At 45.7% G+C, this 26,933-nt stretch overlaps 2 protein-coding genes across 4 annotated transcripts in view; one reads left to right on the top strand and one right to left on the bottom strand.

Moving 5' to 3' along the window:
• N4BP2L2 (NEDD4 binding protein 2 like 2) overlaps positions 1-26,933 on the bottom strand; it is a 479,674-nt gene that overhangs the window by 179,946 nt on the left and 272,795 nt on the right. The gene's annotated exons all lie outside the window — the stretch shown is intronic.
• The window catches only part of PDS5B (PDS5 cohesin associated factor B), a 265,724-nt gene that overhangs the window by 43,994 nt on the left and 194,797 nt on the right, over positions 1-26,933 (top strand). For 2 of the 3 annotated variants that reach the window (XM_050937113.1, XM_050937114.1), the window contains 2 exons: positions 98-224; positions 13,029-13,232. In XM_050937113.1, coding sequence (XP_050793070.1) covers positions 117-224; positions 13,029-13,232 — 312 coding nt within the window. In that variant the 5' untranslated portion in view covers positions 98-116. Of the gene's footprint in view, positions 1-97; positions 225-13,028; positions 13,233-13,869; positions 13,939-26,933 lie in introns of those variants that run through there. The other variant, XM_050937115.1, reaches the window with a different exon arrangement.

Genomic DNA, 26,933 nt, shown 5'->3' with positions numbered 1-26,933 from the left:
ATGTATTCACCTCGTCTGTTGTATTGCAGGTTATATCAAGATAGATTAAAAAAACTATTTGTGAAAGTACTAACTAATTTTGATTTTCTCTTTACAGGTTTTAAAACAGTGAAATCATGGCTCATTCAAAGACACGAGCCAATGATGGAAAAATTACATATCCTCCAGGAGTCAAAGAAATCTCTGATAAAATATCTAAAGAAGAGATGGTGAGGCGGTTAAAGGTTAGTAAACAGCCTGCTAAGTTTGGAGGTTCATTTGGGGTATCTTGAAATTACTTTCAATATGAAATGAGACTTTATGTAATATATATTATATGTATTAAATTTGTGGTTTTTTACTCGTGTTAACTCTCAGAATAACTATTGGCTGCTTTCTGTTTTTGTGTATTTCCACTGCCTCAGACTAGTCCATCCAAAAATATTTGAATAAAATTGGAAGCACAAAGTGGCAGTGAATAGTGGAAATGACGTATTACGATTTCTGTGACATACTATTTAAAATAATTATTTCTTCTTTAAAAACAAGGCTATGTATATGGAAGGATCTCCTTAAATAGAATTGCCCTGGGTGAGTGTGTGAGATCTTTATGGGATAAGTATGGATTAAAACTTTTTCTGTCACTTCCAGTATCCCTTTCACATATCTCAGGAGGATGGTGGTGCCAGGTGCTTTAGTCTAGAAGAAGATGTGGTTGCTTTTTAAAAATAATTTGCTTTCTCCTGTATGTTCTCTGTGCTCTATTAGGAATCTGTGGTTGTTATTTCCACTGTAGTGGTGCTGAGGTGTCACATAGAGCAGAACCAGTCCAGAACTAGTGTGTTAAATTTTTTGATCATCACATGGAAATGAATTAAAATTTTTATTAGATACCTTATCTTTTCTCCTGTTTATTAAATTTTATTTTGAATTTCTCTTTAGTGGAAGAACGGTCGTGTTGTGGTTCATTTTCACATAAAATCTAGAAAGAGAGAGAAATAAAATGTCCCTTCTGATTAGCTTGATTGGTGCCCTTGCAGTAGGAGGCTGTCTGATATCAAATGAAAATGTTGTAGGGTTAATCCCAGTTGTTAGTGCACTAGAATATAGCAACTATCTTAATGTGGCCGAGGACAGCAGATTGCAAGGGAGGCCTGGTCTACACTACGCATTTAAACTGATTTTTAGCAGCATTAGACTGATTTAACGCCGCAACCGTCCACACTACGAGGCCCTTTATATCGATATAAAGGGCTCTTTAAATCGGTTTCTGTACTCCTCCCCGACGAGAGGAGTAGCGCTAAAATCGATATTACCATATCAGATTAGGGTTAGTGTGGCCGCAAATTGACGGTATTGGCCTCCAGGCGGTATCCCGCAGTGCACCACTGTGACAGCTCTGGACAGCAATCTGAACTCGGATGCACTGGCCAGGTTTACAGGAAAAGCCCCGTGAACTTTTGAATTTCATTTCCTGTTTGCCCAGTGTGGAGCTCTGATCAGCACAGATGACCACGCAGAGCTCATCAGCACAGGTAGCAATGCAGTCTCCTGAGAACAGAAAAAGAGCTCCAGCGTGGACCGCACGGGAGGTACTGGATCTGATTGCTGTATGGGGAGAGGATTCAGTGCTAACAGAACTCCGTTCCGAAAGACAAAATGAAAAAATATTTGAAAAAATTTCCAAGGCTATGATGGAAAAAGGCCACAGCAGGGACTCAGTGCAGTGCAGAGTGAAAGTTAAGGAGCTCAGACAAGCCTACCAAAAAACCAAAGAAGCAAACGGAAGGTCTGGGTCATGGCCGAAAACATGCTGCTTCTACGCTGAGCTGCATGCAGTTTTAGGGGGCTGCGCCACCACTACCCCACCCCTGTCCGTGGATTCCAAGGTGGGAGTTGTAATCTCAACCATGGCTGAGGATTCTGTGGAGGGGGAAGATGAGGAAGACGAGGACGACCTTGCAGAGAGCACACAGCACTCCGTTAGCCCCAACAGCCAGGAGATTTTTCTGACTCAGAGGGAATTACCCTCCCAGCCCTCTCAAGCCACTAGCCCAGACAGTGAAGCCATGGAAGCTACCTCTGGTGAGTGTACCTTTGTAAATATAAAACATGGTTTAAAAGCAAGCGTTTTTAATGATTGATTTGCCCTGAGGGCTTGGGATGCATTTGCGGCCAGTAAAGTTACTGGAAAAATTTAACATGTCTGGGGATGGAGCAGAAATTCTCTAGGGATATCTCCATGAAGCGCTCCTGGAGGTACTCCAAAAGCCTTTACAGAATGTTTCTGGGCAAGGCAGCCTTATTCCGTCCACCATGGTAGGACACTTTACCACGCCATGCATGTAGCAAGTAATTGGATATCATTGCATGACAAAGCATAGCTGCGTATGGTCCCAGTGATTGCTGGCATTCAAGAAACATCCGTTATTTATCTCACTCTGTTATCCTCAGCAGAGTGATATCGTTCATGGTAACCTGGTTGAAATTCAGGAATTTAATTAAGGAGACAGAGATGGCCATTTTCCTACTGGGCTGTTTGCTTGTTGCTTAAAAGAAATCCTTCCTTGCACGTAGCCAAGTGGGGGGAGAGGAGGAGGGGAATAGTGCTGAGCTTTTTCGCATTTGGCTATCAGGGATCTTCCCAGCTACCAGCCACGCGGTAGGGGGAGGAAGGGGGGTGATTAGCAGTGATCTTCCATGATACCAGCTATGCGGTGGGGGGAGGGGTAAAGCAATCATCCTAGAGAATTGGATGCGGAGGGTTGGCTTCTGCTGTTGCATGTCAACAGGAAAGAAGCATCACTGAATGGGATTTGTTTGGTATTTGGGAAAGGAGGGCACTGTATATATGAAGGCTGCAGAAGCCAAAAGACAATAGCTTACCATGGCCGCGTGCAAGCTGAATTCTGAGGCCCAGTCCTGCGTCTGTGAGATCTGTAACACCAGAGCCTCAGGCACTCAATATTAAGATGCAAAATGCGACCTTGTAGTGAAATCACATGTGCTATGTAAGGTGAATAGTGTTGTTCACTGTGAAAGAGTATAACCGTTGTTCTGTAAAATGTATCTTTTTAAATACTTCTCTCCCTTTTTTCCCTCTCTCATGCAGCTGCAAATTTTTCAAGCCTCCCTACTCCATCCCGAAGGCTCTCTCAGATAAGGAAAAAGAAGACGCGAGATGAAATGTTCTCGGAAATTATGGAAGTAACCCGCAATGAAAGAGCTCATCCGAATGAGCGGAAGGACGTGGTAGCAAAGTACAGGAAAGATGCCAGTGAACGTGAGGATAGGAGGGATGCTCGAGATGAGAGGTGGCGGCAGGAAGATCAGAGGTGGCAGGATGCAACGTTGGGGCTGCTGCGTGATCAAACTGATATCCTCTGACGTCTGGTGGAGCTTCAGGAAGAGCAGCGGGGTCACAGAGTGCCGCTGCAGCCCCTGTGTAACCACCTCCACCACTCACCATGTTCCATATCTTCCTCACCCAGATGTGTAAGAATGTGTGGGGGAAGGCTTCGTGCACCCGCCCACTCCACCCCCCCACCCCACCCCTGTGGACAGTCCAACCAAAAGGCTGTCATTACCTTGAAATGTTTTTAGTGGCCTTTTCCTCCCCTCCTATCCTCCTCCGAAACCACACCCGGGATACCTTGTCAGTTCTCTCCCTCTTTTTATAATGACTTTTTAATAAAGAATACATGATTTTTAAACAATAATGACTTTATTTCCTTAAAAGCAGCAAAGAATCCTGTGGCACCTTATAGACTAACAGACGTTTTGGAGCATGAGCTTTCGTGGGTGAATACCCACTTCGTCAGATGCATGTAGTGGAAATTTCCAGGGGCAGGTATATATATGCAGGCAAGCTAGAGATAATGAGGTAGTTCAATCAGGGAGGATGAGGCCCTGTTCTAGCAGTTGAGGTGTGAAAACCAAGGGAGGAGAAACTGGTTTTGTAATTGGCAAGCCATTCACAGTCTTTGTTTAATCCTGAGCTGATGGTGTCAAATTTGCAGATGAACTGAAGCTCAGCAGTTTCTCTTTGAAGTCTGATCCTGAAGATTTTTTGCTGCAGGATGGCCACCTTAAGGTCTGCTATAGTGTGGACAGGGAGGTTGAAGTAGGAGAACACTCCCTTGAAGCAGGAGGGTGGGTTGCTTACAGGGAATGAGTCAATCAAGGGGGCAGGGGGTTCATGAAGGGGAAACAAACACAGCAGTCACACTGTACCCTGGCCTGTGATGAAACTCATTTTCAAAGCTGCTCTGATGCACACCGCTTCCTGGTGTGCTCTTGTAATCGCCCTGGTGTCTGGCTGCGCATAATCAGCGGCCAGGTGATTTGCCTCAGCCTCCCACCCTCCATAAAGGTCTTCCCCTTACACTCACAGAGATTGTGGAGCACACAGCAAGCAGCAATAACAATGGGGACATTGGTTTGGCTGAGGTCTGAGCGAGTGAGTAATGTGTGCCAGCGTGCCTTTGAACGGCCAAATGCACATTCTACCACCATTCTGCACTTGCTCAGCCTGTAGTTGAACAGCTCCTGTCCTGACCACTGTCCAGGCTGCTTGTGTCTGGCTTCATGAGTCATGGCATCAAGGGATAGGCTGGGTCACCCAGGATAACTATAGGCATCCCCAACTGTTGTTTTCTGGTCTGGGAAGTAATTCCCTTGCTGCAGCAGTTTAAACAGCAGTGCTTCTGAAGACGTGAGCGTCATGAACCCTTTCCGGCCATCCCACGTGGATGTTGGTGAAACGTCCCTTGTGATCCACCAGTGCTTGCAGCACCACTGAAAAGTACCCCTTGCGGTTTACGTCCTGGCTGCCCTGGTGCTCCGGTGCCAAGGTAGGGATATGAGTTGCATCTGTCACACCCCCCCCCCCCCAACAGTTAGAGAATCCCATTGCAGCAAAGCCATCCGTTATAACCTGTATGTTTCCCAGAGTCACAACCTTTCGTAGCAGCAGCTTAATGATTGCTTTGGCTGCTTGCATCACGGCAGCCCCCACAGTAGATTTTCCCACTCCAAATTGATTCCTGACTGACTGGTAGCTGTCTGGCATTGCAAGCTGCCAGAGGGCTATTGTCACTTACTTCTCCACTGTGAGGGCTGCTCTCATCTTGGTATTCTGGCGTTTCAGGGCAGAGGAAAGCAAGTCACAAAGTTCCATGAAAGTGCCCTTACGCATGCGAAAGTTTCGCAGCCACTGCGAATCGTCCCACACCTGCAAAACTATGCGGTCCCAGCAGTCTGTGCTTGTTTCCCTGGCCCAAAATCGGCATTCAATGGCTAGAACCTGCCCCATTACCAGCAGGATCTCCAAAGTGCAGGGGCCCACGATTTGAGAGAATTCTGTGTCCATGTCCTCATCACTCTCGTTGCCGCTCTGCCGTAGCCGCCGCCTCCTCGCCTGGCTTTGCAGGTCCCGGTTCAGCATAGACTGCACGAGAATGCGCGAGATGTTTACAATGTCCACGATTGCGGTATTAATCTGAGCAGGGTCCATGCTTGCTGTGCTATGGCGTTTGCACAGGTCACCCAGGAAAAAAGGTTCGAAATGGTTGCCTGCTGCTTTCACGGAGGGAGGGGTGAGGCTGTACCCAGAACCACCCACGACAATGTTTTTTGCCCCATCAGGCAGTGGGCTGTCAACCCAGAATTCCAGGGGGCAGGGGAGACTGCGGGAACTATGGGATAGCTACAGGATAGCTACCCACAGTGCAGCGCTCCAGGAATCGACGCTAGCCTTGGACAATGGGCTCACACTGCCGAGTTAATGTGGTTAGTGTGGCCGCGTGCACTCGACTTTATACAATCTGTTTTATAAAAACGGTTTATGTTAAATCGGAATAATCCCGTAGTGTAGACGTACCCTAAGCGATACTTACTTCCTATAAGTACTTCTGTTTGTACCAGGCTGCAGTGTGAGAATTATTAGTTGAGGTTAAAGTCTTGAATAACATGATGTTTAAATTGGACCATTTCACATGTTTGAGTATGAAAACCTTTCTGAACAAGAATGAGTAGATGTTATGGAACTAGGGAAAACAGATGGAGATGTAATTCTTTTCTAAGTGCAAAGCTCCACCAAGTTTCTCCTGCCCATAATGATACAGCAAAGTTGGTGGATCAGCATCAGGAGTTCCTAGATAAAGATAGTTGAAATTTTTGAAGAACAGGGGATTTAGAAATGGTTTCCATTAAAATTTGTTACCGAAAACTCTAGATTGCTCTGAAATTCTCAACCAGATGTTTCTAAGGTGTTTAAACTTGTATCACAAACCATATGGGCAACATTTTCTTGGGTGGCTACAACTCTAAGTTCTAATAGTGCTCTTGAGTTTTAGAATTAGAAATGCTACTGAAATATTTGTTCTAACATGGAAAGGAATATGTCATTCCAGTTCGAGGTTACTCCAAGCGTTAAAGATGTTGCCCTTAAACCAGGCATTGGAGATACAGTAGTAGAAACTGGGATGCAGGCACCAATATATGCTGGATTGATTTCCAGAGTCATTTTTGTAGTGGCAAGAGCTAAGGGTGAATTCCTGTCCATTTGTTTTAAATAAAACGTTTGCATTGACTAAAGCAGCAGAATGGTTAACTGACCGTACCTTGGGTTCTTTGTCAGTGTCTTGAAGGTATGATGGCAAGTGACATCCAAAAAACAAGTTAGTCCAATCTATAGAACGAAAATATGGTATTGAAAACTCATTTCATTAGAATGCCTTTTGATGAAGATCTGCTGTTAGAAAAGGTTCTGAAGAGACTTTGCTACACAGTAAATCTTACGGCAGACAGGTACATGCTTCTATATTGCAGTTGAATTTTTATAGACTGCTGACAAGTATCAGATTTTCAAGATCAGGAATCTGAGTAATGGGTAGTCCCTTTTCAGGTTCCAAATATGGAACATTTAGATCAGTTCCTGATCTAACATTGTTCTTGATATGCACATCCATACATAGGTTCCTTCAGATTCTTTCATGAGCTGGGAAGAGTTTTCCTTTATTCTTTAAAAGTACAGTTTACCCTCGCTATAACACACCCCTTTGGATCCAAGCTATTTATTTGTTATAGCCAGGGGTTTGTATGACTAAGATCTGCAGAGGGTTGGTTTTTTTTTTTTGTTTTGTTTTTTTGGGGGGAGGGACTTGTTACAGCCCAAGGTTCATTATTGTGAAAGGCATTATAGCATGGGTGTACTGCATACATCTAATGTATCCTTCAGAATTCAAGATGACTTCATACAATCAAAGTTGTTTGGAATCTCCTGTATCCAAGAATCTTAGTGCAGTATAACATTAGGAAAAAATTAGGGTTATCTCCCCTTCAGATCCAAACAGTGTCCCTTCATCCATGGGGGAGGGATAGCTCAGTGGTTTGAGCGTTGGCCTGCTAAACCCAGGGTTGTGAATTCAATCCTGGATTTAGAATTGAAGTGAGGGGCCACTTAGGGATCTTGGGCAAAATCTGTCCTTTGGTCTTGCTAGAGAAGGTAGGCTGCTGGACTCAATGACCTTTCAGGGTCCCTTACAGCTCTGTGATATAGGTATATCTCCATATATTATCCATCTTGAAGCTTTAAGGGCAGTGTCATGGGGTCCACTCATGGCATGTGGCGCTGCCTCCCAGTGGCTCTGAGAATTAGCTTTTGCCAGGCTCTGCCCTCATCTGGTGGTGTCTCTACCTGTCGTCATGCCCTGCAACTCCTCTCGCTCCAGGAACTGCAGCCTCCTCTCTGTGGCTCCTGAAAGTGGCAGGGGAGCCCAGCTTCTCTTAGGGCCCTCGTTGCCCGAAGTTGCCTATCAGCCAAAGAAAAAGTAGGCCAACCGCACTGCAGATACTGCACCAGGGTCCAGACTTGGCTAAGGCCCCAACACCTAAGGGCAAGCCGATCATGGAACCGCCCCATAGGGCAATGGAGCATCCTCGGTCCCTGGACCGCAGGCGGAGATCCCCATCTCTGTGCTCTAGGACCCCGGCACCTCATCTTCAGTCAGAAGACCCAGGTCCCTGACACTGCGCTCTTCCCCTACAAGACATGGGACGCTGGAGTTGAGACACCGGTCCCCGTGCTACCAGTACTGGTGAGCTTCCTTGCAAAGATTTTCACGGCCTAGGTCACTTTTGCCGAGACTGTCTCCCAGATGTTGGTCTCCATCTTCCTGGTACTGCTCATTGGGCAGGCACCAATCCTTGCTGGTTGCCAACCAGGGTAAGTTGGCAAACTCAGGCCTCGACGGCTCTAGCCTGGATGCTGGAATGGCAATGGTTGGAGTTGGATCAGGACCTGTGAAGCCCATGGTGGTATCTGCAACTCTGGCGTGGCAGCAGGGACAGTGGCCTGCTCAGTGGCCATACTGGAACTTGTGGGATGTGCCTGTAATACCAGTCCCATATTCCCACCAGTCCTCCTTGGCTGCCTCAGACAAACTGCCCTCGGCATTGCAGGCACTAGTGTCGGAACATGGTACCGAATCAGACGTGGGGCCAGTGCCTTGGACTCCAGCAGCTAAGGAGCCATCCTCAGAGAAGGAAGGGGAACCTGCCCCCCCACCCCAGCGAGGCAATCATTGTTGTCATCTCCAGACAAAGCAGTGACAGGTGCCTCCCACACAGGCAGTCCCCCGATGACTTCAAGGAACACCAGGCTCTCCTTGAAAGGGTGGCTAGCAACTTGAACTTAAAAATTGAGAAGGCCGCAGGGGAGACTAATGACGTCTTTTAATGTTATATCCTCCTCCACCCCAGCCTGAGTCGCACTATCTGTCCACTCAGGGTTCCTTAAGATTGCCAAATTGCTGTGACAGACCCTCTCTTCCATTCCACCTACATCTAAGATGTCAGAAAAGAAGTATTATGTCCCTGTAATAGGGTTTGAATAGCTGTATACACACTCTCCAGCAGCATCACTGGTCGTGTCTGCTGTTAATGAAAAGAGCAGGCAGGGCCAGGTCAGTGGCACGCTGAAAAACAGACTCCAAGAGACTGGACTTATTTGGCAGGATGATTTATTTGGTGGCCAGCCTGCAATTTCGGGTGTCTAACCACCAGGCCCTGTTAAACAGGTACAGTTTTAACCTGCGAGATTCCCTTAACAAATTCAGGAGCAGCCCAAGAGTTCGCTGCTCTAGTCAACGAAAGCACAATTGTGGCAAGGGGGGCCCTCCAGATGGCCTGGGACACTACTGACTCAGTGGCCACTGTGGTCTCCTCTGCAGTGGCCATGAGGCGCAGCTCCTAGCTGCAGTCCTCTGGACTGTCCCAGGAGATTAAGTCCACTATTCAGGACCTCCCATTTGAGGTGGTGGGGTTCTTCTCTGAGCTCATGGACTTGAGTCCATGGCCTTAAAGACTCCTGTGCCAGTCTCTGCTGCTTGGGCCTCCATACTCCTCAATAGGCCAGGAAGCCCCTCCGCCTCCACAGTCTGTGTCCTGGGGGACTCTTTGGCTGAGCACCTACAGGAGAAAGATGCCTTGTTTCTATCCTAAGCGGTGACACCTGTGATCTTCCTGTTCGTCTGCTCAGCCTGGCCTTTCCAGGAACCAAAGAGACCAGAAGCAGACATTTTGAGGGTGCTCTCGAGGACAATGCCCCAGCCACTTCCCAGGATCCACCCTCTCCCCGTTTCCTGGACCACCTCCGCCTATTGGCCTGGTCTTGACTAACTTTGGATCATTGGGTGCTCGAAGTAATATCCTCAGGTTACACCTGGCTGTTTGTGACTGACCCTCTGCCCCACCCTTCTTCCCCATCCCTCTTTAAGGACCCTTCTCATGAACAATTCCTCATCTGAGAGGCAGAGAATCTCTTGCACCTGGGAGCAGTGGAGGAGGTCTCTTGAGTTGTGAAAGGAAAGGGGTTCTACTCCTGCCACTTGCTAATCCTGAAAGCAAAAGGGGGCCTCAGACCCATTTTGGACCTGCGTTGCTTCAATAAGTCTCTCAAGTAGTTGAAGTTTCACGTGGTCTCCCTTACCTCCCATCATTCCCTCCTTGGATCCGAGAGACTGGTACGCCACCGTCCACTTGAAAGACACACACTTCCATTTTCGCAGAGCACAGGCGCTTCCTTTGTTTTATGCTGGGCTAGTGCCGTTTCCAGTTCACGGCAATGCCATTTGGTCTCGCTTCATCCCCAAGAATGTTCATACAGTGCATAGCACAAGGGGACGCTTACCTGAGGTGCCACGGTGTTCAAATTTACCCATACCTTGGCAACTGGCTAATAAAGGGCTAGTCGCAGGATCAGCTGCGGCAGCATGTCGATCTGGTTTGTTTCACCTGTCATGACCAGGGGCTGTTAATAAATGAGAAAGTTGACCTTAATTCTAGTACAGTGCATAGAGTTCGTTGGAGGAGTCATCGACTCTGCTCAAGCCAGAGCCTTCCTCCCTGAGGCTCAGTTCCAATTCATGGCAGACCTCATCTTGTGCATGCGCGTCCACCCTCTTACTGCTCACGCGTGCCTGCAATTATTGGGCCACATGGATGGCCTGTACTTACATGGTCTGGCATGCGCGGCTCCGAAATAGACCCCTGCAGGTCTGTCTGGTGTCGGTCTATGTCCCCAACAGACACAAATGGGACCAAGAGGTCAGGGTTCTGAACCATGTACTGTCATCACTCAGCTGGTGGCAGAGTCCTGCATTGAGGTTGGAGGGAGTTCCCTTTGCAGCTCCGTCCCCATCAGTGACCGTCATCTCCGATGCCTCGGACCTAGGGTTGGGGGCCCACCTTGGTGATCTCAGCACGCAAGGTCATTGATCGAGTCACAATCATTCCCTGCATGTCGTCAGGAAGCTCAGAATGGTTTGCCTGGCCTGCCAAACCTTCCTACCTCACATAAAAAGGAGGGAGGTCCAGGTCCTGACAGACACTACAGCGGCTATGTTCTATATCAACAAGCAGGGCAGAGCCAGATTGTCTGCCCTTTGCCACGAAGCCCTCAGACTTTGGGACTTCTATCTCCAACACGACATCTGTCTCTTAGCCAGGCACCTTCCCTAGGCCAGGAACGCTTTGGCAGATCACCTCAGCAGGGACCATCTTGTCTCACCACTAATGGTCTCTCCATCTAGAAGTGGTCACCTTCATCCTCCAGAGGTGGGGGACTCCCCAGGTGGACCTGTTTGCGTCCAGTCAGAACAGGACATGCTCTGTTTTCTTCACTATTTGGGGGATCGACAGGGGCTCCTTTTATGCTCCTGTGGTCTGGGGCCCTGTCGTACGCCTTCTCATCCCAGTGCCATTGATTCGCAGGGTTCTCATGAAGATCAAGCAGGACAAGGTGAAGGGGATCCTTGTAGCAATGGCTTGGTTGCGCCAGCACTGGTTCTGTATGCTTCTGAACTTCTCAGGTGGCTGCTCCAGTGCAGTTACCACTCAAGCCGGATCTGCTGTCCCAAAACTATGGCAGTCTTCTGCATCTGAACCTGGAGGCGCTGCACCTGACTTCTTGGCTGCTGCATGGTTAAGAGCGGAGGAGCAGGAGTGCTCGACTGCTGTGTGATTCTAATCTTCTTCTGTTTCTAATGTGACTTGAAGTTTAGCATCTCTGAAGGTCCTTCAAACATGCAGGAGAATTGCCATAAATGAGGTTTGTTTGGTATCTGGTCAGCCAAAAGAGACTTCTGATTTTGCCATGTCTAAAAATATTGTGATAAAATATCATAGTTGTTTTGAAGTATTTTATCAGGAAGTGCAAAGTGAGCCACTTAACAAGTAATCTTCTCTCTCTTAAAGCCTTAATCTTGTAGCACTAAAATGAATGGGAATTTTGCCACTAACTTCAATAGGTGAAGGATTGAGCTTTAATTGCCATTTTGCTACATCCAGTGGCAGTTGCACTAATTAAAATAGTTACATCTCTGGGATTCAAATAAGAAATTCTTATATAATGACTTAGATTCTCCAGTTTAAAAATAGCCCATAAAATTGTGTCATATGGAAAGTGGGTATTGGAATTTCATGCTAAATAATCAAAGGGCCAAACATAATACATCTTTTTATCCCCTTCAAACAAGCATTTTATTTAAATTGCGCTAGTGACTGAATGTCATCTTCAACATATTTTACTGGCCTATTAGTTTTTCTTTGTCGGTCTGTCATTTAGACTGGGCATGGATCATTTTTACTCTATGGTTATACAGGGCTTGGCCCAGTTGGCCCTGATTTTTGATTGGGATTGCTTAGTGCTACTATAATAAAAATAGTATTAATTTGCACAAAGTCCTGGGTTAATATATGATTGCATTGAAACCCATTGCACTCTGCTTTGGTTGGTGGGTTGTCCTGGTGAGAAGCTTGTTTCAGCCTTTGTTTTAGGGGACAGAAACTTAAAATACCAAAAAGAAAATAAAGGGGATGGAGGGAAGAGTCAGATTGGGGTTTCTCAGCATTTAGAGGGACACAGTGTTTTAAGTAGACATTTAAGCTTCCTAATAAAAGTTTGACTGCTTTTGCTTTCTTGGTTTACCTGTGCATGGCTAATGCAAAGGTATACACGTCTCTTATCTCAGTCGAATCAGTGACTTGTCTTTTTAGAGCAGTGGTTCTCAAACTTAATTGCACTGCGCTCCCCTTCTGACAACAAAAATTACTAGCCAACCCCCTGAGGGGAGACTGAAGACTGAGCCCTCCTAAGCCCCACTGCCCTGGTCGGGAAGGCCAAGGCCAAAGCCCAAGCCCCCCCGCCCCGGCTGGGGAGCAAGGCTGAAGCCTTCATGCTTCAGCTTCAGCCCCAGGCAGTGGGGCTTGGGCTTTAGCTTCGGCCTCAGGCTCCAGCAAATATAACGCCAGCTCTGGCAACCCCATTAAAATAGGATCCGGACTCACTTCGGGATCCAGACCCACAGTTTGAGAACTGCTGCTTTAGAGGTATATTAAATGTTACTTTGACTTTCAGCAACTGTGCAAAAGCTGAGTGTTGGGAGGATGGAGAAAGGGTAGAATTACATGAGCTCTTGTCTTATTTTGAACGAAGACCTGTTTACCTAGAGAGTTTCACTTATATATTGATCTAATTTTTTTTGTAGATGGTTGTGAAAACATTCATGGATATGGACCAGGACTCAGAAGAAGAAAAGGAGCTGTATCTAAATCTTGCATTACATCTTGCTTCAGATTTTTTTCTCAAACACCCTGATAAAGACGTGCGCTTACTGGTAGCATGTTGCCTTGCTGATATTTTCAGAATTTATGCCCCTGAAGCTCCATACACTTCACCAGATAAACTGAAAGTAAGTTGAAGTAAGCATGAATGCAGAAAATGTCTGAAGGGGGAAAAAAAAAGGTGGTGGGGGAGTAAGGCAGAATGAATATATTTTACCCATTGCATCCCAAGCAGAATGATTTTACAAATTTCTGGTTCCACCAGGTTCCTAGTTATTGTATAAATCAAAATAAATAAGTTAACCAGGTTAAACCCTTGGATTTCTCAGGTATGGGGACACAGGTTCTGTCTGCGCTGCGAATTTTAACTGCTATAAAAGTCGAGAGACGAACATGTTGTTGTTAAATCTTCTAACTCAGTTATATTGTAGACGTAACAAATATAACTGGCGAGAAGCATAACTGTTGTAACTGTGGTCCCAACCTATGAAAGAGGCAAGATGGGTAAAGTAATACCTTTTATTGAATCACTTCTGTTGGTGGAAGTTATAAGATTTTGAACTGCTGAGTCTCTGTGTATCTTGAAAGCTTGTACCTTCCACCAGCGGGAGTTGGTTCAATAAAAGATAATACTTCACCCACTTTATATCTCAGGCAGCCTCTGCTTCCATATATAATATTTAAAGGCTTTTGGAATTAACTTTTATATCTGTTTTCAATATGAGATTAACTAGAATATCTACCCTCTGTCCTTTTAGTAGTGTTGGCAGGTCTATAGCTTCCACAGGATCCTTCTGTGAGACAGCAGCAAAATCCTCTACCAGCACTTTTAAGGTAGTGATCACTAGTGCTTTCAGTTAGCATTTTGGGGGTATTTCTCTTGGGCTCTGTGGGACCCATGCTTGTTGACATGGTATTTCCAAGCCTGCACTTGTGTGCCCCGCTACATTGTAAACCTGAGTTTACAGTTGCTGGGCCTAGGTCTCAACTGTACTAACATGTCTACACTGCACTATGCAGACCTTCTGAGTCTTATCCATTACTTGAAGTATGTCCACACTGCAAAGTTACAGGGCTCGGACCTGAGCCGCAGCAGGACTCTGACTCTAATCCACTCCTCTATCTAGGTTCTAGTACCTGGGTCCTGAGTGCTTGCTGATTGAGCTGGACTGATGGGGAGGCTTAGGCTCAAACCCGAGTCAGAGACCAAGTTTATTTTGTAGTGTAGAAATGCCCTTGGAGGGCAGAGAGTATTTTATTGAAGAAAGATATGTTTGAAAATAGTTCAGATTATAGTGTTACACTCCACCTGACAGAGTGAAAATTTCTGCTGAGAATTTGAAAGTTGCAGTTTTAAGAGTGACCTTCCTGTACATTACCTGAAATACCCATAGACCAGCTAGATAGAGATGGTTGATTGGGAATATGATAGTTTAAGCAGCTGCAAAGTCATCTTTTTGTTACAGAAACTTTCCTATTATGGCAGTTTAGATGGCTTTACTCTTTTTGTAATGGAGGGTGCAGAGGAATCAATACCAGCTAAATTCCTTCTAAGCTGCTAAGCAAGCTATTAAGGGTGGCGCAGGTGAGGAGAGACAGTGGGAATAGGTGGCCCTCCCACAGCGCAGGGGAGAGAGGTGGCCAGGAAGAGGTGCCTTTCCCATGGCCTGTCCCCAAGATGCTGTGGAGAGAGAGGGAAGGCTGGGGGGAACCCAGCCCTGAGCTTCCTTCTGCACTCCAGACCCCTCATCCCTGGCCCCACCCCAGAACCCACACCCCTAGCCAGAGCCCTGAGCCCCCTCCCACACTCCATACCCCTCGACCCCACCCCTGCCACACATCACCTCCATAGTGGTGCACATGCATGTAAAAATTATAGGGAACACTGAACACCAGTCCTACCTTCTCTTTTCTTCCTCTCCTACCCACCCCCCACCCAAAAAACAAACAAACAACTTCTCACTACATTATCTGAATCTTGAGTGATGAGTTGGTCTTTTTTTTTTTTTTTAATTGCAGTGAAAATTAATATTTAAAAAATAGTGGTGTCTTTTTGTTCATTGTCTCCTGCTCTTTGCTCTTGGCTTTCACTTCTCTAGTCTTTCTTTGTCTGCAGATTTCAGAGTTGTGCCTTTCAGAGATAAATTTGTAAGTGCATCAAAGACATGAAAAAAGAGAGGGCAAATAGTGGAGTCACTTTCTTGTAAAATAGTGATGTAGCAGACTGAGTATGACATTACACAGGGTACGGTCTGAGCTGTTGAACATCTGTGTCCCCTCAATTTACCAATCCTGGGGTACCTTTTACACTGCTTTGCTTTGCTCTGAGAACTACCACTCCTAGCATGCAAAATCACTCCCAACTGAATTAAATGAATGGTCTGGCCAGCCACTCATGATTTACCAACACCAACAACTTCCCAGTACCAAAACTTGTAGAAATGTGCATCTTGTACTGCCCAGCTCTCTGCTGGACAATATGAACTCATATAAAGTCTGTCATTCCATCAATGGAAAATCGTAGGACTGGAAGGGTTCTTGAGGTCATCTAGTCCAGTCCCTTGCACTAATGGCAGGACTAGGTATTATCTAGATATGTACAAACTCCCTATTATAGGATATGTACAAACTTTGTTATTTCAAGTGAAGGTTCCCCAACACTTCAACCCAAACAAACAGATTTAGATAAAACAAGTTTTTTAACTACAGAAAGATAGTTTGTAAGTGATTACATGTAATGAGGCATGAAGGCAGAATTGGTTAAGAAGCAAATAAATGATATGCAAGGTAATACTTAATTTAGCAAGCTAAATGGATTCAAAGCAAAGATTTTTATCTCACAATATGCTTACAGCAGTCTGTAGTTACTGAAAAGGCTCCCAGCCAGGCTCCCTCCCTCAATTCAATGTTGCTTCCTTTGTCTTTCAAGCATTGTAGCTGCCATCAGTAGAGACAGGACCGGGAGGAGCTTAGGTAATTTTGGAGGTCACTGTTTCTCCTTCTTATGCTCTTCTCCTGTCTTTGAGGATTATCTCCAGCTGGGGTTCAGGCAACAACCAATCTGTTTACAGACAAACTCCCAGCTGTTCCACTGTCAATATGTAAAGTTCTCGCTCACATCCTTCTTGCCAAAGAATGATCACTTACCTAGGTGATAGTCTGTAATAGTTCGTCTGATTATGCTGATACCTGGCTGAGGCGCCCATGTGTCTTTGTCTCTAGAAAAACTAGTTTGTGCCTGGTTTTCTTAAACTTGGAGCATGTAGAATCTTGTTACTTTATATGCAATGTTGATATACACATTTTACTAGGACAATAATGTTCAGTAGATTGAGTTTTCATATGGTAGCTCACAAGGCATACTTTGTACAAAATTTATTGTAGTCTTGTAAAAATAGTAAATATGGGGTATAGTGTATCACACTGACAGTTTATATTCATGAAATGAGTTCACAGGTGTCCTGGTTGCAGGACTAAAGACTTTTTGATCCAAAGAATGACGATAATTTCTTCATATTCATGTGGGAATAAAGGTAAGAGGAAGAATGCCTCTTTCTGGACCAGTGTTTTGTTTTTTTCCCAGATTTTACTATATTTTCCTTCTAAATCTTTCTGGCTTTCTAATCAGGCATACATTGTTTTAGTCGGAAATTGAGGTTGAGCGTCAGCCTCTAAGGCCCACTCAAAGGTTTGTTGCCCTGTTGCCTTGAGTCTCCCATGAAATAATCTGATAGTGCAGTTAATACAGTGTTGTCCTCAGGATTCACATAGAATATCCTGCAATTGGAAGGTTGTGCACAACTTCTCTTGAGGAGGAGGGAGATTGATCTGAGGAGTGATCCCTGCACTGTAAAAACTAGGCCATTTTAAGCTGTCTCGTGTTAGGTAACAAAAATTGAAATCTAGGTCTCCAATCTAACTTTTTTGTCACCCATCTCAGAAACTGTTTCTGCTATATCTTTTTTTGAGAATATGACTGGCCCCAAATTAAATCAAAATTCAACATCTTTCTGACAGATATGTTGTAGCTCAACCAGAAGCTATGGGTTCAATCTAAGAATCACTTGGTGAAATTCTGTGTTTTGAGATAAGAAAGTCAGACTTAAATGTTAATAGTTGTGCCTTCTGGCATTAAAAGCCTATGAGTCTTTTTGGCCTTTAAAATATATGAGCACAGTTAGGGCATATAATTGGAATTATAATACCATTACGTAAATCAGTGTTTTCTATCCTATTCCTTGGTATAGGTGGAGTCAGTAGTCCACCTATTAAAGTTGTCTTTACACTTGCCGTTGTAAGAGCCTATTTTCAGAGCCTTATAACTTCGCTGAACTTTGACCGTTTGGTCTGAAATTTTCCATGCTGGATGTCTGACTCAGGCTGAAGTTATTGTGTGAAAACTCCATCCAAAATGATTCAGCTGTTTCTGAGAATGAAGCTAGAGAAGAATACATTGCTTTGTCATTTTAAAAAATATTGGGGACACTTTCTCTTTGAGACACTCTAGTGTCCCTATACTTGGGAGCAGGGACTTGAAATGTGACAGGCGGGTGACTTTTGTCTTTGCTGTTCCTGTGAAAATCTGCCCTAATTTGGCTAAATGATAGGACTTTGAAAAATCTCAATTTTTACCTGTTTAGTAGAGACTGATATAGAGTTCAGCAGCTAAAATCTCCAAAGATTGTCATCACTGACCATGCTCCATCCCCTCACAATTGCTAGTGGAGGCTGCAAATGTATCATCCCCTCAGAGGGAGAGAATATCATTAGTCTTCTCACAGATCCTTTATGTGCATGTGCACCATCTCTGAATAGTGACTGAATATGCTCCAGCCCAGAGCTTCAGAAGCAAAGTCAGACTTACCTGTAATGACTACTCAGCTGCTGCAGAATGGCGTGGTGTTTGGGTATCAGAACTGAGAGTACAGTAATTCCTCACTTAACATTGTAGTTATGTTCCTGAAAAATGTGACTTTAAGTGAAACGATGTTAAGCAAATCCAATTTCCTCATACGAATTAATGTAAATAAGGGGGGGGTTAGGTTCCAGGGAAATTTTTTTTACCAGACAAAAGGCATTATATAAGTTATTAAACAAGCAATTTAATACAGGTATAAGTTTTTAAACAATTTTAAAGAAACAATTTTTAATACTGCAGTTGTCACTGCTGAGTATGAAGCTTGGTTGAGGTGGTGGAGTCAGAATGGAAGAGGATGGATTATCCAGCTGCTCCTCTTGCTTTTCTTGCAAGCACAGGCACTGACTTTGCTGGGGGGAGGGGGCTCAACCTTCGGCCCATCCACTCCACCCCTTTCCCCAAGCCCCCATCTTTGACCCATCTCTTCTCCCCCCACACCTCCTCCACCTTCACTTGACATGCTGCATCTTCGCTCCTTCCCCCTCCCTTCTGAAGGCTGCAAGCCAGCTGATTGTCGTGGGCAGAAGGCAGGGGGGAGGAGCCAGGACTTGGCAAGTAGGCTCCTGCCACGCCTCCTGTTCAGGACAATCAGCTGGTTTGCATTGTTCAGGAGGCAAGGGAGGGAAGGGGACATAACTACAACGTTAAGTGAGGAGTTACTGTACCACATGATGGAATGTGTTAGCTTTTTTAAAGTCTGGTAAATTACATATATATTCTCTCTGTATGTCTATCTGTGTGTCTGTGTGTTAAAAGAACATTACTGAGGTTCCAAAGTCGAGCAGTCAAAAATAGGAAATGGTAGAGTTAAGATTGCCAGTTCGTATACATTATGATAGTCCTTAATTACATGATCATATACTATTTTTCCATGGGACTCCTGACTCCTTCAGTATGCAGGATGGATCTGCTCTGGAGGTGAATCAGGGTTGTGTAGTTAAGGAGACTATTGTCTGTAAGAACCTGTCTCATTTGTCTAGAAGTTGGAAGGTCTATAATGAATGAGCCTGGGGATTGTGGAAGGTTAAGGTCTTATGTTCCTGTGTGATGATGAGCAAGTCATTTACCAGACTTCTTGTTGGAGGTCATCAGCAATTGTGTTTTTTCTCATTTCCCTTGAGACTTTGGGGTCTGATTTTGCTTAAGTGCTGAGGACTCAGCTGAAGTCAGCGGAAGACGTGACTGGAACATATACAATGCTGAGTACTCTGAAAAAATCGGATTCTTGGTCTCAAACTGGGCACTCAAAGTTAATGGATATTCTTGATCTTCTATCTATGCCTCACTTCCCTGTTTGTGAAATGGGAGTAATATTTCTGCTTCACTTCACAGGGAGATTGTGACTGTTTGTGAAGCATTCAAATATTATAGTGATGAGTTTCATAGAAAAGCCCATGAGGAAATTACAGTTTTGTCTTCAGAGCAGGATTTGAAGAGGGTGTAGTAAACAAGGTCTGTGTACATGCACTGAACAATGAGGAGGGGAAAAAAGACTGAGTTAGCAGCTCATTAAATAAGTTCTGTCCATCTTGTGAACTGAATGAATCAGTGGCCTGTAGAAAACCTATGTGATCATATAATTAAAGACTGTATCGTAATGCATATTTACTATTATATGTTAGGAAATGCCTGTGGAACCTTAACTCCTGAATGCCTTTCTTTGTAACCTTTAATGTTTGAATATAATTTGTGTAATATAGCCTCTAATCTTGTTTTTTGTTTTGTTTTCTTTGGTTGTCACTACACATTGCACTGAAGTTTTCAATGAACTGTCCACAGTGGTGCCCAGAGGTTTTCTAAATAGTTAGTTTAGAACTCAGCAATGTGTATGACTAGTTCAGGGTGTCAGGATCAACGAGAATGTGTGCTCTGCTGGAGAGAATCCCATAGGAAGATATATTGAGAAGACTTGTGACTATTCATCTCTTTTCTAAGTAGAGGAGTGTGTGGTGGGTGTAATAGAGGTGTGCAAGAGAGATCCTGTATTTGAGCCCAAGAACTCAGTAAAATGGGGAGGAAAAATCCAGTTATGTGGATTCTGAGAATATTTAGGTTAGATAGGATACAGAAATCCGACTGGCTTAATGAAGAAGCTTCTATAGACAGGTTGTTCTGTAACTGTCTACAATAGGGGACAAAGAGTCCTGTGGCACCTTACAGACTAAAAGACTTATTGGAGCATAAGCTTTCGTGGGTGAATACCCACTTCGTCAGATGCATCTGTGTGGTTGACTGGTCAGTTTGTAACTGGTGTTCGTAAGCCTGAGGTTCTACTGTATTTATAAAATGGAGAATAAGGAGAAGCTAAATGAATTCTTTGCATCAGTCTTCACTGCAGAGTATGAGAGAGAGTACCATACCCGAGCCATTCTTCTTAGGGACCAATCTGAGGAACTGTCCCAGATTGAGGTGTCAATAAAGGAGGTTTTGAAACAAACTGATAAATTTGATAGTACTAAGTCACCAGCACCAGATGGTATTCACCAAACAATTGTGAAGGAACTCAGATATGAAATTGCAGTAGTACTAACTGTGGAACGTAACCTATAATTTAAATCAGCTTCTGTACCTGATGACTGGAGAATAGCTAATATGATACCACCTTTTTAAAAAGGCTCTATAGAGGATTCTGGAAATTACAAGCCAGTAAGCCTAACTTCAGTACCAGGCAAATGAGTTGAAACTCTAGTAAAGAACAGAATTATCAGAACACAGATAAACATGACTGTTGGGGAAGAGTCAACATGGCATTTGTAAGGGGAAATCATACCTCACCAATCTACTAGAATTCTTTGAGAGGGGTCAACCAACATGTGGACAAAGGTGATCCAATGAATATAATGTCGTTGGACTTTCTGAAAGCCTTTGGCAAGATCCCTCACTGAAGGTTCTCTCTTAAGCAAAGTCAGCAGTCATGGGATAAGAATGAAGGTCCTCTCAAAGATCAGTAACTGGTTTAAGGATAGGAAACAAAGGTTAGGAGTAAATGGTCAGTTTTAAGAATGAAGCAAGAGAAATAGCAAGATCCCCCAGGGATCTGTACCAGTACTGTTGAGCATACTAATAAATGATCTGGAAAAAGAGGTAAACAGTGAGGTAGCAAAATTTGCAGATGATACAAAATTATTCAAGGTAGCGAAGTCCAAAGGAGACTGTGAAGAATTACAAAGGGTGAGTAGGCAACAGAAATGGCAGATGAAATTCAGTGTTATTAAATGCAAATTAATGCACACTGGAAAACATAATCCCAACATACATACAAAATGATGGGATTTAAATTAGCTGTTACTGCTCAAGAAAGAGATCTTGGAGTCATAGTGGATAGTTCTCTGAAAACATCTCCTCAGTGTGCAACTGCAGTCAAAAAAAAGCTAACCATGATAGGAACCTTTGAGAAAGGAATCAATATGACAGAAAATATCATAATGCTGGTGTATAAATCCAGGGTATGCCCGCATCTTGAATACTATGTGAAGTTTGGGTCACCACCTCTGAAAAATACATTAGATTTGGAAAAGGTACAGAGAAGGGCATTAAACAATAATTAAGGGTATGCAGCAGCTTCCATGTGAAGAGAGGTTCATAAGACTGGGACTTTTCAGCTTGGAGAAGAGATGAATAAGAAGGGATGTAATAGTGGTCTATAAAATCATTAATAGTTTAGAGAAAGTGAATAAGGAAGTGTTATTTACTCCTTCACATCACATAAGAGCCGAGGTCACCCAGTGAAATTAATAGCAGGTTTAAAACAAGCACAGGGAAATACTTCTTCACATCATGCCCAGTCAAGCTTTGGAACTCTGTCAGGGGATGTTGTGAAGGCCAAAATTATAGCAAGGTTCAGAAAGGATCTGCAAGGGCTTCAGGCCATACACTCTTAAGGACAGGGACATTTGTTTGAAGGGCCTGTTAATGGAAGCTGCTGTTCATCTGGCTTTGGAGCCGTGCTGCTGACTTAGCACTGAGCACATTGGCCCCAGTGCAGAGTGCTCTGTTGGCACAGGGCTCTTCCCGGCACTGTTCTCCTTCCCCCTCATGCTGAAGAAGGGGCACAAAAAACAGCATGGCAACAGGGGCTGCTCCCAGGGGCTGCAGAGAGACAGGCAGCAAACTCCTAATAAAAGTGACACCCACGCCAGGTTGCTCATCTTTTCAAGAGCTACAGTTGCCGGCAGATATGCCTCCTAGGACACTCAGCCCTGTTCAGGACCCACTGCTGACTCCTAAAAGCAGTCAGGGACCCCTACATCTTCGAGCTCCCTCAATGCTGGAGGCTCTTCAGGTGGCAAAAGGCCTTCTGTCGCTCCTGGTGCTGCCCATGCCTAGAGACTGCCACCCATTAGCAAAGGTGGTCACCTCCAAGATAGAAGCCCTTGATGGGGCTGCCCCAGTCGGCCTTGACCCAGTGCAGGTCCTTGTCCTGTCACCGGTCGCCGGACCCATGACGTTGATCTCCGTTGTCACGGCACCAATCACTGGCCTCTGTCACCAGTCCCTCAGCAGTGCTCCCCATTGCCATGTCATACCTCTCCAGCACTATGGCAGTGGTTATCGCTCCCTGCCACCAGTCCCAGGTGTGGCTCTGCTCTCTGCATCACAGCTGGCAGGAGATGGTAGCAACAGCTCCTCCCTGGTCACTGAGGGAGGAGTGCTCGTTAGAGTCTGAGGAGGAATCTGCCCCTCCCACATCACAGCACTGACATCAGCCGTACACACCGGACTCTGTTGCAGGTCTGTTGATAGCTTGTCTGCCAGGGAAGTTGCCAGTGCAATGGCCTTATTGGACCCCGTTGGGGTCCCCATTGATGCAGGGACTATATTCCCAGCCATGTAGTCTCCCAGAGGCCGACTCAGGTGCCAACCCGGGAACCACCACTGGAGACCAACTCGGATCTGGGAGCCAGTACCGAAACCCCTACAACCCCAGTGCCATTGTCCCTGACGGTGGAGGAAGAGTCATCCCCTTCTGTGGTAACGGCCTTTTCCTCATGCTCTCTGGATGAGTCAGTCACGGGCCCCACCAACCTACTGCTACTGGATGTGTTTTGAGCCCACCAGGAGCTGCTCAAATGCATTGCCTTGAACTTGGGGTTGAAGGCTGAGGAGATTAAGGAACCTGTGAACAGCCTCTTTGATATGTCGGCTGCAGCCATTCCCTCTGAGGTGGCACTCCCAGTATGATGGGGTACTCAAGCTGGTCAAGGCACTGTGGCAAACCCCGTTTTCTCTGTCCCCAGCATCAAAAGGGCAGCGAAGTACTATGTCCTTGCCAAGGGCTATGAGTACATGTACTCACACCCTTCCCCAAGGGTCACTAGTGGTCTTGGCCACTAACGAACAATACAGGCAGGGGCAAACTAGTGAATCCCATAAAAATAAAGACATTAAAAATCTGGACTTATTTGGGGGAGAGGTTTATTCGACGGCCAGCCTGCAACTGCATATCTCCCACGAGCAAGCATTGTTGGGGAGCTATGACTTCAATATCTGGAACTCAGTGGCCAAATTTAAGTACTTCCTGTCGCAGGAGGCGAGACAGGAGTTCTTGGCCATTATGGTAGAGGGCAAGGAAGTAGCCTCTCTCCAGGCTGCCCTGGACGTGGCCAATTTGGTTGACAGTGTCTGTGGCACAGTTCGTGGCTACAATCCTTGAGACTCTCCTGCGAGCTGCAGCACCTGTTCCAGGACCTTCCTTTTGAGGGCAATGCACTGTTCTCAGAACAGACCGACACCAGGTTGCATGGACTGAAAGATTTGAGTGTCCCTCAGTTCTCCTTGGTCCTGCCAACTTCACGGAGGCACTTCTGGCCATCACCACCTCCTAGGTTCTTGGGCCCACCTCGCCAAGGACCCTATAAGAAAAGGGGATAGAGATTATAAGTGCCATTAACTCACTCTGTCTGCCTTGACTTCCCAGTCGGACTCCAAGACACCCTGGTGGCTTGCGGCAGGGATTTTCAGAGTGTACCTGAGAATGGCGTACCGGACTTGCTTCAGCATCCATCCCCCCCATCTGTTTCTGGACTGTTTGTCTCCTTCTTACTGGATGGTCCCATGTTACCTCGGACTGTTGGGTGCTCAACACAGGAGCAATTGGATATACCCTACAGTTCTCCTCCACTCCTTGCTCCCACCCCCCCTTCCTCGTCCTTCAGGGACCCTTCTCATGAGCAACTTCTTGTCCAGGACGAGCCCTCCTGCGTGTGGGGGCTGTAGAGGAATTTCCTTGAGAGCTGAGGGGAGAAGGGTTTTATTCCTGATATTTCCTAATCCTGAATGCCAAAGGGGGCCTCAGGTCCATCTTGGACCTGCATTGAGTAACAAATATCTCAAATAATTAAAGTTCTGCGTAGTGTCCCTGGCCTCCATCATCCCCTCCTTGGATCTGGGAGAGTGACACGCTGCCCTCAACTTAAGACACTTATTTCCTGTGGGCATAGGAGATTCTTCTGGTTTGTGGTGGGTCAGCGCTCTTAGCAATTCACAGCATTGAGCTTTGGTCTGTCGTCGGCTCTGAGAGTTTTCACAAAGTGCATGGCAGTCGTGGCAACTTAGCTGCAACATCCCAGGTGTGCAGATCTATTCATACCTGAGTGACTGGTTAATCAAGGGCCGTTTGTGATCCCAGGTTCAGCACAGCATCAGTTTGTTACGGGCCACCTGTCGAAAGCTGGGCCTGCTTATAAATGAACATAAATCAATTCTGACATCACTTCAGAAAACAGAGTTTATAGGGGCAGTGCTTGACTCCACTCAGGCCAGAGCCTTCCTACCGGATTTCCGGTCCTGAGTAATGTTGGAACTTTTATTGCGTATATCATAGCGCACCCACTCACGAGCACCGGAGTATGCCTCAGGCTACTAGACGACAAGGTAGTGTGTACTTACGTGGTACAGCATGCGTGGCTATGCCTCAGACACCTGCAGATGTAATTGCTGTCAGTCTTCGCCCCCGGCAGGCATGACTTGGACCTGTTTGTCACAGTCCCATTGTACGTCTTATCCCTGTACTGGTGGATGGATCCACGGTTGATGTTGAACGGGATCCCCTTTGTAGCCCCATACTCTTCAGTGACACTGGTCACTGACGTTTTGGATCTGGGGTGGGGAGCCCACTGTGATGTCCTCGGCACTAAGGGCTTCTGGTCCCAGGACTGCTTCCTTCATATAAATGTGAAGGAACTCATAGTGATACGCTTGGCCTACCAGGTGTTCCTGTCCTACTTGAGGGGTGAGGTGGTGAAGATCATGACAGACAATACAGCTCAATATTCTACGTCAGCAAGGAAGGCGAGACCCACTCTTGAAGACTGAAAAGGTTCTTCATCTGTGAGATTTCTGCATGTAGCATGTCATCCACCTCGAGGTGTTGCACCTCCTGGGTGCCCGGAATGTGCTGGCAGATTGCCTCAGCAGGTCCTTCTCTCACAATGGGTGGTCACTCCACCTGGAGGTGGTCAGTATCATCTTCCAGAGGTGGGGGACTCCCCAGGTGGACCTGTTCGCTTCCAGACAGAACAGAAAGTGTCAGCAGTTCTGCTTGATGTGTGGGCTTAACAGAAGTTCCCTGTCTGACACCTTCCTGCTTCCATGGATATGGAGGATACTGTATGCTTTCCTACTGATATCCCTAGTTCACAAGGGTCCTTCTAAAGATCAAGAGGGACAATCCTGGTAGCCCCTGCATGGCCATGCCAACATTGGTTCAGCATGGTGCTGGACCTCTTGTCCGTGACGCCATTGGAAGTCCCGTTTTATGTCCGGACATGCTCTTGCAGGATCAGGGCTAGCTGCTTCATCCAAACCAACCGTCCCTGCACTTGACAGTGTTGCTTCTGCATGGCTTAATGTAGAGGAACAAGTCTGCTCTGTGCAAGTCCAGCAAATCTTGTTGGGTAAGAGAGAACCTTCTACCAGAGTGGCTTACTTGGTTAAGAGGAGGCAGTTTACATGATGGCCCTTGGAACGGAATCCTCAGTACAGTCTATCTTGGACTACCTGTTCCATCTCAAGTGTCAAGGCCTGGCCCTTTTGTCGATAAAGATGCACTTGGCAGCTCTCTGGGCCTTCTCCATCCTCTGAGTCAGGGCAGATCAGTCTTCTACCATGAAATGATGATCAGGTTCCTGAAAGAGTTGGAGAGAGTTTACTCCCAGGTTCGTGACCCAATCCCTCTGTGGGACTTATCTCGAGCTCTCCCGGCTCTCTTGGAGCCATTTGTCACCTGCTGCTCCTCTCTTGGAAGGTCTCTTTCCTGGTAGCAATTACTTCAGCCTGAGGGATCTCCAGGATGGGAGCATTGACATTGGAACCTATGACATAAGAACATTGGTGTTCTATAAGGAGAAGGTCCAGCTGTGCCCCTACAGCTTACTACAGGTGGTGTCACAGTTTCATAATATCAAGATATCTTCCTACTGGTCTTTTTTTTTCTTTTCTGAAGCCTCACAGGAGGAGCGTTGCTTACCCTCTTTGAATGTTAGGTGGGCCTTAGTCTTCTACACTGAGAGAACCAAACCTTTCCCTAAGTCGACACAGCTCTGTCGCAGTGGTGGACAGGATGAAAGGTCTACTGGTTTCCTCTTAGAGAATCTCCTTGTGGAAAATCACATGCATCAAATTCTGCTATGAACAGGCAGGGGTGTCACCACCAGTTATTGTGACTGCCCATTTCATCAGCAGCCTTACTTGCACAGGTAGTGATCCAAGATACCTACAGAGCTGCTACCAGGTCTTCAGTCCATACCTTCATGTCCAGTTATGCCATCACCCAGCAAGCCCAGGACAGTGCCAGCTTCGGCAGAGCAGTGTTGCAAATAGCACTTCTGTGAACTCAGAGCTCATCTCCAGGGATGCTGCTTGAGTGTCACATGGAATCGACATGAACAAGCACTCAAGAAAAAATGGTTAC

The sequence above is a fragment of the Gopherus flavomarginatus genome, chromosome 1, assembly GCF_025201925.1.
Source record: "Gopherus flavomarginatus isolate rGopFla2 chromosome 1, rGopFla2.mat.asm, whole genome shotgun sequence".
Lineage (NCBI taxonomy): Eukaryota > Metazoa > Chordata > Testudines > Testudinidae > Gopherus > Gopherus flavomarginatus.
Note: the sequence above shows the minus strand (reverse complement) of the source record. Positions and strands in the feature narration are given on the sequence as shown.